The 13,156-nt window shown below is 40.5% G+C and overlaps 1 protein-coding gene across 5 annotated transcripts in view; it reads right to left on the bottom strand.

Annotated features, from left to right (window-relative positions):
* The window catches only part of pou2f1a (POU class 2 homeobox 1a), a 197,330-nt gene that overhangs the window by 86,007 nt on the left and 98,167 nt on the right, over window positions 1-13,156 (bottom strand). For 2 of the 5 annotated variants that reach the window (XM_078232967.1, XM_078232966.1), the window contains 2 exons: window positions 11,564-11,629; window positions 1,178-1,278 (listed from right to left, as the gene is read on the bottom strand). In XM_078232967.1, coding sequence (XP_078089093.1) covers window positions 1,178-1,278; window positions 11,564-11,629 — 167 coding nt within the window. Of the gene's footprint in view, window positions 1-1,008; window positions 1,057-1,177; window positions 1,279-11,563; window positions 11,630-13,156 lie in introns of those variants that run through there. The other 3 variants (XM_078232969.1, XM_078232968.1, XM_078232970.1) reach the window with 2 other exon arrangements.

Raw genomic sequence — 13,156 nt, 5'->3', positions numbered from 1 at the left:
GCAATTTGCATCCAAAACATGAATTCTAGCGTACAAGAGGCATGTATGCACAAAGAAATTTATTATAACAATATGTAGCTACGCAACAAATCACTTCATGTAAAATAGCCAAAAGTTCATGCCGCTTCATGTTGTATCAATAAATAATCTCAAGTGTGTTCCAATACAACTTGCTTATTTCATCAGGCAACTGTAACTAATAATGTACTACGTACAGCAGTGCCCAAGGAACACCGACCAATCATTCAACACCATGTGATTCCTGTCGCACATTTGATAATATGCTGTTATACTCAAGTAACTGATATGTCAGTATGCAAAAGTTCAAATACTAACCTGGGATAAAGCTGGTATACTAGATCCTAGATTTCTGGGACTTTTTCTTTTCAAAAATAGTGTAACCCCAACTAAAACACCACCCAAGGCTCACCTGACCGTTTTGACAAAATACCTTGGCCTGAAGTTTTCGCCAGGGACAAAAAATATTAAAACTGAATCGCGAACGCTCCAGAACTGCACAGATTTTGCCAAGATGAAGTTACGCCCAGGTTTCCATGTTAACTCACAAGCACCAACTTATATCCAAAATCTACTTTGCATCCATGTAATCACGCACCGTAAATAAACTAATTAATTTGTAACTGCAATGAGGCCTCAAAATGTCAGGCTGGAATTGCCAGGAAATGAGGCTTGGGGTTCAATTTTTAAAAAATAATTCGTGACTTTTGCAATTGCAGGGAAGGCCTGTCGCTCAACTGACTGTCGGGTCAAGTGATTAACATTGGATTCATGTGATCAGAGGTATCTGTGCACCTGGGAATTTGGACACAATGTGCTGAACTCCACTGAATGAGTGCAATTGGCAGAAAGTCAACCCTCTGAACTAGAAATGTGGTCAGTTTCACGGACTAGCGGAGATCAAGAGAATGCTGAATTAGTATAAAAGATTGCGGATACTTGGGTGTAAAGTAACTATAGATGCAAATCACTTAATCTGAAGTCTTTTACGTTATATGATTTGATTCTGTCCAGGTTACGTTGTTATCTGGGCGGAAGCAATGCAGGAACTCCAGGCCCTCTTGCTCTGCGGTCTCACTGCAATCCAGTTTTCTTAAATAAAAGAAGGAAATATGAATTGCAACATAAATTATTTTTTTCTAGTTGTAGCATGTTATACCTGGTGCAGCTGTCCCAGTAAGGCCTGAGCCTGTGCTGTTGTGAGTGGGCCTCCTGTTGGGATGGGCTGCCGCTGGAAATCCAGTCCATTTGTTTGGGCACCTGGAGGAGGAAGACCAAAACACAAACACAAAGAGAGAAAATATTAACAGAAAGGGGCAGAACAAGTGGTTTCCAAAGTAACTGCGAGCTATTATCTAACACAGGTGACATTTTTCTTTCTCGTTAGGAACCGGCCATGATTTTTGCCATAAAAATACAGTGCTGTTTCAACCTAAACTACTGCGCTAACGACAATTACATGGCACAGTCATTAACATCCCATCATACAATTACTCTTTGCTCCTTCTTGAAAGTGGTGCTAACTATAAAGGGACTCTCATCTAACTTGATCTATATTGTGGAAATGCCGGCGTTGGAGTCGGATAGGCACAGTATGCAGTCTCACAACACCAGGTTAAAGTCCAATAGGTTTATTTGGCAGTGCTACCAAATAAACCTGTTGGACTTTAGCCTGGTGTTGTGAGACTTGATCTATATTGAAATGACAGATTGTACAACTTTATAAATTGCTGTAAAACAATGTTGCTACTGATAAAGCAAAAATGTGCTTCTGACGAAAGGTTATCCAAAGATGCTTCCTGACCTGCTGATTTCTATCATTTAATGTTTTTCTTTCAAATTTCCAGCAATTTCAATGTTTAGCTTTTGTAAAGCTTTAGCTTTGTGGATGGTCATGAGCAAAGCAAGCACAAAACTGTTAAAACAGTTAACTCATCATATTTTGGTGATAAATTAAGCAAAATGTTTTTTAATGCATTTTCTATTCCACTGTCCTTCTTAGTGTTTATGCTACCCCATTCAGGTTCCTTCTTTTAACTTTACATTTCATGCACCAATCCCAGATCAAGAGGGTATGCAAGCACTTAAACATCTATCAATAAACATTTTAACATAACAAGATATAAACTGGGATGTTGCTGGGACAAATCCATATCCCATCGCTCCAGGGCATGGTACACCAGAGCACAGATGTACCATTTCACTACCCTGTCATTTGTATACTTGTGTAGTAATGGTCCTTCAACTATAAAGTCAAGGTTCACGATCATCCTCAACATCGGTACCCCACAAGGCTGTGTTCTCAGACCCCTACGATACTCCTTATACAACTATGATTGTGTGGCCAAATTCCCCTCCAACTCGATTTCCAAGTTTGCTGACAACACCACCGTAGTGAGTCAGATCTCAAACAATGATGAGACAGTGTTCAGGAATGAGATAGCGAATCTGGTGAACTGGTGCGGCAACAATAATCTCTCCCTCAATGTCAACAAAACGAAGGAGATTGTCATCGACTTCAGGAAGCGTAAAGGAGAACATGCCCCTGTCTACATCAATGGGGATGAAGTGGAAAGGGTCGAGAGCTTCAGGTTTTCAGGTGTCCAGATCACCAACAACCTGTCCTGGTCTCCCCATGCTGACACTATAGTTAAGAAAGCCAACCAACACCTCTATTTTCTTAGAAGACTAAGGAAATTTGGCACATCAGCTATGACTCTCACCAACCTTTACAGATGCACCATAGAAAACATTCTTTCTGGTTGTATCACAGCTTGGTATGGCTCCTGCTCTGCCCAAGACCGCAAGGAACTACAAAAGGTCGTGAATGTAACCCAATCCATCACGCAAACCAGCCTCCCATTCATTGATTCTGTCTACACTTCCCACTGCCTCGGCAAAGCAGCCAGCATAATTAAGGACCTGCCGCACGTGCCCCAGACATTCTCTCTTCCACCTTCTTCCGTCGAGAAAAAGATACAAAAGTCTGAGGTCACGGACCAACCAACTCAAAAACAGCTTCTTCCCGGCTGCTGACAGACTTTTGAATGGACTTACCTTGCATTAAGTTGGTCTTTCTCTACACCCTAGCTAACACTACATTCTGCAATCTCTCGTTTCCTTCTCTACAAACGGTATGCTTTGTCTGTATAGCGCGCAAGAAACAATACTTTTCACTGTATACTAATACATGTGACAATAATAAATCAAATCAAATCAAGGTGTCAAAACACTTCATCAGTACGGGGTACTCAAGATTTTTTTTAATGAGTTACAACAGAAGCACACATTCCTCATAGCCAGCTGAATTACTCATTTTTAAAATTTTCTCCACATCTCCTCAACTTCTTTGTGAGCGGGATAACATTCAATTTTCCTCTACCAACCACAGTTTCCTCTGCCTTACTTTTTTCCTTCATCTTGTCCACAAAAGCATGTAAATCTGAACAGAATTTTCCCTACAAGTTAAAATATTTGTCAGAATTTTCTGCTGGCCTGATCTGTGAAAAAGGCAAGTCCTTTACCTGGGGACGAATGAAATTGGACCAGAGTTTATCATGATGCCATTCGTAAAAGGCTAATATTTTCACTATGAGCTGAGACAGCACAGACAAACAGATAGTGAGATAAAAACATTCAGAAGATGCATGTGAGGGGAACTGCACAAAAGCAAATGTAAGAGTGCACTCACCAGAGCACATGAAAAACAGAACAAAACAGAGCATGAAAGAACATATAATAGCATGGGAATGTGCACACAGTGAAAAAGCAGGTGAAAAGATAAGTGAATGCATGGAATAGGGAGCAAGTACTGTATACAAGAAGCAAAGACAAGCTACCAAACAAACATGAGAAATGGAGAATAACAAAGTGTTCTAAAAACTAAGTGTGAGAAAGAAGTGAGTGAAATGTGACAAGGACTAGAGGGAAAGTATAAAAACACAAGCATAAGAACAAGGAAATGACAAAAGTTTGCATATGAGAAACTAAGAGTCAAGGGAAAGAGCATGGAAGGAAATAAAAAATAAATTTACATAGCATGATGTCAGGATGCTTTTTAAAAGTGCAATCCCTGTCATAATATAAGAAAGGCACAAGTGCCAACACAGATGAAAGAGTAGATGATGAATGAATGTAGGAAACAGAAAAGGAAAGTGAAAAGGCAAAAGGGAAAGGCCAAGAAAAAACAGGGAAAGTGAACAAACAGAAAGAGACAGAACAAACACTAGAGAACAATGCAAGAGAAAAGAAAAAGCACGCAACAGCATACTTGAAAGACAACCTGATATGAGAAAATAAGGCACACATGCACAGTGGACCAGAGAGTAAGGGTGAGATTGAGTGACGATGAGCAGTATAAAAGAAAGAAAACAGAACAAAGGCATAAGGAAAGAGGGAAAGACGAAAGCAAGCACTTGCACAAGGAATGAACACAAATCAAAAATGGGAGCACGAGATACAGGTGAGGTAAATACAGATAGGAACAGTGCCAGAAGTGAGAAATGTTTACAGTTTATCTGCTTAACCTACTTGTGCAGAAGGTGGGGCATTCGCCTGAAAAAGGAGTTCTCAGAAACAATAATTCAGGACAAAACTAATAGTCACTTGGGGAAATGCGGGTTAATTAAGGAGAGCCAGTATGGGTTTGTCAAGGGCAAATTGTGTTTCATTAACTTACTGGAGGTTTTTAATAAGGTAACAGCAAGAGTTGATGAGATTCCACTGATGTAGTGTACATGAACTTCCAAAAGGCAGTTGATATTGTGCTGCATGAGACACTCGCGAGCAAAGTTGGAACTCATGAAATAAAAAACAGCAGCAACATGGATACGAAATTGGTTGAGTGACAGGAACTAGAAGTGAACTGTTGTTTTTCAGATTGGAAGGAGGTTCTAGTGGAGCTCCTTGGATTGATTTTAGGATCCCTGCTTTTCATGATATATATTAAGAACCTATAACACTTTGGTGTATAAGGCACAATTTCAAAATTTGTGGACACCAAAGCAGATAGAGAATATAGTTAATAAAGGCTTCTGGGTTTTATAAATAGGAACTCAGAGATAAACCTATATAAAATACTGGATCAGCCTCAACCTAAGTATTGTATCCATTTTTGGGTGCAGAAAGATTCATAAGAATTGTTTCAGGGATGAAGAACTTCAGATACATAGATAGAGTGGAGAGCTGGGTACTCTTCTCCTTGGAGAAGGTTGGGAGGAGATTTGATAGACGTATTCAAAGTCACGAGGGGATTAAACAGAGTAGATAGAGATAAACTGTTCCCATTGAGAGAAGGTGTGATGTGGAGTTGCCAGCGTTGGACTGGGGTGGGCACAGTAAGAAGTCTCACAACACCAGGTTAAAGTCCAACAGGTTTATTTGGAATCACGAGCTTACTACATTGAGAGAAGGATCAAGAACCAAAGGGCACAGGTTTAAGGTAATTGGCAAATGTAGTAATGGTGACATGAGGAAATCCTTTTTTATCGCAGTGTGTGGTTAGGATCTGCAATGCACTTCCCTGATTGTTTTGGAGCCAGGTTTAATCATGTCATTCAAAAGGGAAATGGATCATTATCTGAAAAGGAACAATTTGCAGGGTTACAAAGAAAAGGCAGAGGAGTGGCACTAGATGAGTTGTTCTTGCAGAGAACCAGAATGTACATGATGGGCTAAATGGCCTCCTTCAATGCTATAACCATTTTATGATTCCATGATAAAAACTTGGTTCAGTCTTTACTTGCTGCAGGAAGGAAAAGCATAAAGTCTTGCACATTGTTCAGCCAAATAAGTTGTTAATGCACAGGCTGCCTGACAATACTTTATTTATGCAAATTTTCTCTGGTTTATTAGGATTTCTCTTTAACCTTCAATGGATGCTATTAAAAAAAAGATTCTATAGTTATGATTGGAAATGCACCAAATTGGGGTTAATGACTGAAAAGACATTCTTCAAAGTCACACAGATCTTAAAATCTTACACACAGAAAATAAAGAAAATTGGAACCAATTTACATTGTGCTAAAGCATAATTTTATGAGAGATTTCTTAATCATTGGAGTAAACGCATTTAAGTTAAGATCTTAACAGATTTGAATAGCTAGACTATGGACATTTGACCCGGGGGAAAAATGCACCATGATGCCCAAAACGTCAATTTTTCAACGGAAAAGAATCCACTTGAGTTCTGATGAATTGAACCATGCCCAATCTATGTATAGGATAACAAATGAATCAGCATGTTTACTTTTGAAAAACAGTGTTACTGGACTGATCCTTCTATGGTGGCACAGTGGTTAACACTGCTTCCTCACAGCGCCAGAGACCCTGATTCAATTCCAGCCTCAAGTGCCTGTCTGTGTGGAGTTTGCACATTCTTCCCGTGGGTTTCCTCCAAGTGCTCCGGTTTCCTCCCACAGTCCAAAGGTGTGCAGGTTAGGTGGATTGGCCATGCTAAATTGCCCTTTAGGTGAATTAGAAATGATAAAAGTGCGGGGTTACAGCAATGTAGCGGATGGGGTGGGCCTGGGCTAGATGCTCTTTCAGACAGCTGGTACAGACTTGATGGGCTGAATGGCCTCCTTCTGCACTGCAAGAATTCTACGGTTAAAATCTTAAAAATAATTGTAATGTCCACAAACTTCCTAACAGTGTCTATCTCTACAGAATTAATATATATTAAAATCACTATATTTCAGTAATTTAGTCGTAAGTCAAATCATTTGAAAACGAGAGCCCTCAAATTACCATGTACAAACTTCTTTTGCTTCTCAATTATTTGCAACCAATTACACTTCAGCGTTATCTAACAGGTAGAGTTTACCTCCCTATTACCATGTGCTTATCTGTCATTAAAAACACATTCCTGATTAATAAGAACATAAGAACATAAGAAATAGGAGCAGGAGTAGGCCATCTAGCCCCTCGAGCCTGCCCCGCCATTCAATAAGATCATGGCTGATCTGACGTGGATCAGTACCACTTACCCGCCTGATCCCCATAACCCTTAATTCCCTTACCGATCAGGAATCCATCCATCCGCGCTTTAAACATATTCAGCGAGGTAGCCTCCACCACCTCAGTGGGCAGAGAATTCCAGAGAATAATTGAAGAGAAGTCCCAAAATCACACCTGTTTTTAGCTACTGTGAATGCACCACTTCTCTCAGCTGCTTGTTTCAATTCACCATAGAAACAACTCCCTCTGTTACTCTGTGTTGACAGGAGCTATCACTCTGCACTGAAACAGCTGACCTTGAAAACTCAAAAGCTCATCCGCATACCCCATTAATCCAATTATGGCACTGTCACAGGCTCAAGAAAGGTGGGAAAAAATGCAATCCCAATCATGATTAGACATCTCCATAATCCCAGGAGCCTCTGCTTCAGACGATGGAGTCGCCAACTTTGAAATCAGGAGAGTCTACAAACTGAATTGGTTGGCTGTGCCAATGAGCCACGTACATGTTAAATGCAAACTGTAATAATATATAACGCTGTATACTAATACATGTGACAATAATAAATCAAATCAAAAAATAATTGAACACCAAAATTGCTACTGAACCTAAACTAACGTATGGGGATAGGGCCTAGATGGGATTGTGGTTGGTGCAGACACGATGGGCGAATGGCCTCCTTCTGTAGGATTCTATGATTCTACTGTGAAAATCCCAACTGAACCTAAACTAGGTTCAGTTGGGGATTTTCACAGCAACTTCATTGCAGTGTTAATGTAAGCCTACTTGTGACTAATAAACTTTACCTTTTACTAATAATCCAGAGAACACCAATTTCCAATCACGCTGTGTAGCAGTTTGTGAATTTGAATTAAAAGCCAATATTAGAAGAAGTGACCACAAAGTGGCCTGATTGCTGTAAAAACCCAACTGGTCCATTAATTGTTCTTTTGGGAAGAAGACCTGTCATCCTTACTTTGATCTGGAGATGCCGGCGTTGGACTGGGGTAGGCACAGTAAGAAGTCTCACAACACCAGGTTAAAGTCCAACAGGTGTATTTGGCAGCACAAGCTTTCGGAGCACTACGCTACGACAACGGATGAATGAACACCGCTCGACAATCACCAGGCAGGAGTGTTCCCTTCCAGTCGGGGAACACTTCAGCAGTCACGGGCATTCAGCCTCTGATCTTCAGGTAAGCGTTCTCCAAGGCGGCCTTCACGACACACGACAACGCAGAATCGCTGAGCAGAAACTGATAGCCAAGTTCCGCACATGAGGACGGCCTCAAGCGAGATCTTGGGTTCACGTCACACTATCTGTAATCCTCACTTGACTGGGCTTGCAAAATCTCACTAACTGTCCTGGCTGGAGACAATACACACCTCTTTAACTTGTGCTTGGCCCTCTCTCCACTCACATTGTCTGTACCTTTAAGACTTGATTACCTGTAAAGACTCGCATTCCAACCATTATCTTGTAAATTGAGTTTGTCTCTCTATATGCTCTGTTTGTGAATACAATTCCCACTCACCTGATGAAGGGGCAGTGCTCCGAAAGCTTGTGGTTTGTGCTACCAAATAAACCTGTTGGACTTTAACCTGGTGTTGAGAGACCTCTTACTATCCTTACTTTGTCCAGCCTATATGTAACTCCAGTCCCACACTGATGTTGTTCACTCTTAACTGCCCTCTAAAATGACCTAGCAGGATACATAGTTGTGTCAAATTGTTGCAAGTAAAGAGGGCACTCGGTAGAGTGCATCCCTCCATCAAATTGTGTTAATACAACATTACTATAATGCTCTTCCTTAAGGTTCCACATGGCTGATGCTCTGTAACTGCAAAACTGAAAAAATAAATATTTCTATTAAGAACTTCCATCTCACTGATGTGGTTTCCGACCAATCCACATCCGACAACTTGCTCTGAATACTCTGCTCACATTTTGATAAATGTGACAGGCCATGACAAATTCTACCACAGCAGCAGAGGCAATTCACAATATACTAAAACAATCAACAACATGCTGAGTCAAACAACATACAACGTTCGGAAGTAAAATCAATTTGTCCTAACTTCCAATGTTAACGTATCCTTTAAAAAATTCCAGCACCGCAGCTTCACCGAAAACAAATTGGTTCTTGGGTCATGCCTAGTCCTGCTGAAAGCTGCTGAAATCTGTCCATTAGTTTTTGAGGTATTGGCCAGAATTCTCTGGCCATTCACACCGGCGGGATTCTCCGGTCTCGCAGGCAGCACACCCCTGCCTGTGGATTTCCCGCCAACGAGAGGGGACTTGCGGGACCAGAGAATCGCGCTGCTAGCGAACAACGCGCCACCTCCCACCGGCGGACACGCAGCTGGGAGGCCGAAGAATCTTTCGCATATTGTTTACATACAGACAAAAAGTGCAGAAAACATTACTTCTGTCCATCTTCAGTGGTGGAGGTAATAAAACACTGCAGGCCACATGGCAGTAACTTAGAATTTGAATATAACAAAGGCACACCCTGCTGAGTTGACTTGTGAGGTCCTTCTCACTAACATCTTGGGACTGATGCTAAAGTTGGGAGAGCTGTCCACCAGACTTGTCAAGTAACAGTCTGGCATAGTCATACTAATAGAACATAACCACCAGCCAATGGTTTCCATCACTACCCCCCCTGGGTATATCCCATTACACCAGTGATAAGAAGTCCCAGTAACCTGAAGGCAATGGAAATCACAGAGGAAACCTTTCAAAGATTAATACTGAGCACAGCTCAAGATAGTTGTGAATACTGGAGGCCTACCGATTAATCCCCAAGTCTTTACTGCAGGAGTTCTTCAGAATAGAATCACAGGCCCAAGCACTTTCAGCTGGCTCAATGATATTACTTTCATCATAATATCAGGTTACAAGATCAAATGTTCACTGATACGTTTAGCATCCAGTTCCATTCACAATTCCTCAATTAATGAGCAATCCATGCCCACATGAGAAGGACTTGGATGATATCTAGGCCTAGGCTGATATTGCACCGCAAAAGCAACACAAGTGTTAACTAATGCCCAGTTCCAATGAGAGAGTTATTCAACCAGTTCATCATGATTTTCATCATCAAATCTCCCAAAAATCAACATCCTGGAGGTCACTAGTGATTAGAAACTCAGCTGGTATAGCCACACAAATGCAATGGATACAGAGCAGGTCAAAGGCTTGGTATTCTGCAACAGATATGCACCTGACTCCCCAAAGCCTCTCCATCATCTGCAAGTCATGTCAGTAATGTGATGGGACTGGATGTTCTCTACTTGCCTAGACATTGGCACTCAAGAAGTTTAACAATGTCCAGGATAAAGAAGCATGCTATTCGACCCACTCACTCCACAACCATGACTCATCTTGGTTGCAGTATGACAATCCACAAGATACACTTTTTTCAATCCACTTGTGGGACATCGGTGTCACTGGTTTGCCAGCATTTATTCCCCATCCCTAGTTGCCATAGACTTTGTAGCGATTGATATAACTAAATGGCTTGCTAGGCCATTTCAAAGGGTAGTTGAGTGAACCACACTGCTGCAACTCTGGAGTCACTTGTAGGCCAGACCAGCTTAGGGTGGCAGATTTCCTTCCCTAAAGGACATTAGTGAACCAAATGGGTTTTTCCAACAATCGACAATGGCTTCATGGTCATCAGTAAACTCTAATTCCAGGTATTTTTTATTGAATTCAAATGCCACCATCCGCCATGGCAGGATTCAAACCCAGGTCCCTAGCACATTAGCTAAGTTTCTGGGTTAATTGTTTAGTAATAATACCACGAAGCCATCGCAAATAGCATAAATGGCTTAGGTTTCTTTGACAGTATCTCCCAAATCCAAACCTGCTACCACTTCAGAGAACAAGAACAGCAGGTCCTCAGGATCACCAACGTCTGCAAGTCACACACCATTCTGACTTGGACATGCACCATTCCATGGCTATCTCTGGGTCAATACCCAGCAGAATTATGGGAGTACCTTCATCATAGGGACTGCTTTAGATCAAGATGGTTTGGAAAACCTTTTCTCTAGTGAGGACAAACTACCCATTCAATGCTTCTGCCATTTCCTTGTTTCACATTTTTAATTCCCCAATTTCAACCTCTAAGGGACGAGAACTCACTTTACTCTTTTCCTTTTGTAGAAACTCTTACTCCCTGTTTTTATATTTCTAGCTTCTTTCTCTCATACTCTTAATTTCTCTCTTCGTTATTTGGCTCTAATTTCTCTCCCTTTGTTATTTTTTCTGACCTACTACTAATATTCACAGTATTGGGCATGTCCTTTCGATTTAATACTCTCCTTAATTTCCTTAGAGTTAGCCACAGATGATGCATGTATCTCATGGACTCTTTCTTTCTCAATAGAATATAAAAGAAGTTACCTGTGTTATATTTTTGTATTAAACTGGAACTTCACATTTATAGAGTCAACAATGCAAACTTCCAATTTAAAACCAAAATAGTTAATTTTACATGACAGGAAGCATGCATTATATTCCAAGAGCTCTGTGAAATTAATTCAAGACCAAAACAATTACAAGAACAGAGTTCCAACCTGTGCTCCCTTCACTGCCATCCAAGGAAGGCTTGATAGACTCTGACGGATTGCTCATTCTCGATTCTGTATAAAACAGAAAAGAGGAAGGAAAAGATAAAAACAATTCAGGTCAGTTACTCATAACATACTTTTCTTCTTTCCCCAGTTCCTATATCATTCAGGAAGAAGTCATTTAATTGGGATAATATATCAATATGATGCAGATTAAATGCCAACAAATAAACCATTCTACTGAGCACTAAACGTATGAATGAGCCTTTGCCTTACAGCCTATTATGGGAGAAATAGTAAATGGAGGGGCAGGTTACAATATTTTCAGCTTAACAAAATTTACGTTAGAAAACTCGAGTCTATGTTTAGCATTCCTATAATTTGGATTACAAAATAGCAACACCCATCTAGCAACTTTACATTATTTAAACCTAAGCCTACTCGTATAGCCCAAAGACAGAATCACAATAGGTCTCAGATTCTGTCATTGGATAAAAGAGCCAGTTTCATTAATGTCAGCACTGCAGATATCGCACAGCCATTGTGGGCTGAACAAACAATGTACTAAATGTAAAAGTAAGGCAAGCTCTTTTCGCAAGTGATTCACTCAAGTGATTCAATCCCACCATTCTTCCCATACAGTGTAAAATCAGTATTGATTTTGAGTAAAATTTCAACTAGTCATCATGGACAAAATAGACATTTTAGCAAGAGAAATCAAATAAAAGGTCTTTTCTTTGCACTCAGTCTTCTTGGATCACATGATTGTTCATTCTTGATGTTTTTTTATAAAAACATATTCCATTAGTTAGTTTCCTTTTCGATCGGATACAACAATTAGAACACAAATGAATGACAAGGATTTCACACTTTAAAAATACAACTGCTTTATTATTTAAAACCTGTCCAAAGATCAGCTTGAGCACGGTGGCACAGTGGTTAGCACTGCTGCCTCACAGCACCAGTGACCGGGGTTCGATTCCCGGTTTGGGTCACTTTCTGTGTGGAGTTTGCACTTTCTCCCCGTGTCTGTGTGGGTTTCCTCCGGGAGCTCCAGTTTCTGCCCACACTTCAAAGATGTGCAGGTTAGGTTGATTGGCCTTGCTAAAATGCCCCTTAGTGTCAGGGTAAACACTTGAAGCTAAGATGGGGCCCGAGTGGGATTGTGGTCAGTGCAGGCTCGATGGGCCTCTCGAGATTCTATCTTCAAATCATAAAAATATAAACAGCATAATCAAGAAAATCACTTCAAAATACAGGAATTTCACTTCCTCCAATCCAAGCCATATTAGAATTTGCTCAAGGAAAGTAATATTCTGGATACTTTATTATTTAAAACCTGTCCAAAGATCAGCATCAGCATATACGGCATTCTCACAAAGGTAGGAAAGGTACATTCAAAACTTCGACAGTTCTAATTCCTTAAAACGTTTCTAAGTCTCAGTAGCTGATTTATGATATAACCAAACCTGTTTCATCTGCTCAGTAAGTAGATCATCAATCCAAATATATAAAGTTGCATGAAGAAATCATATACAAATCATGAAGAGGAGTTGTTTGAGTAAAGCAAAATACTGAGTTTCCAGATAAATGCAACAA

This window comes from Mustelus asterias, chromosome 17 (genome assembly GCF_964213995.1).
Source record: "Mustelus asterias chromosome 17, sMusAst1.hap1.1, whole genome shotgun sequence".
NCBI classification, from domain to species: Eukaryota; Metazoa; Chordata; class Chondrichthyes; order Carcharhiniformes; family Triakidae; genus Mustelus; species Mustelus asterias.
This window is presented reverse-complemented; position numbering and strand designations above follow the sequence as displayed.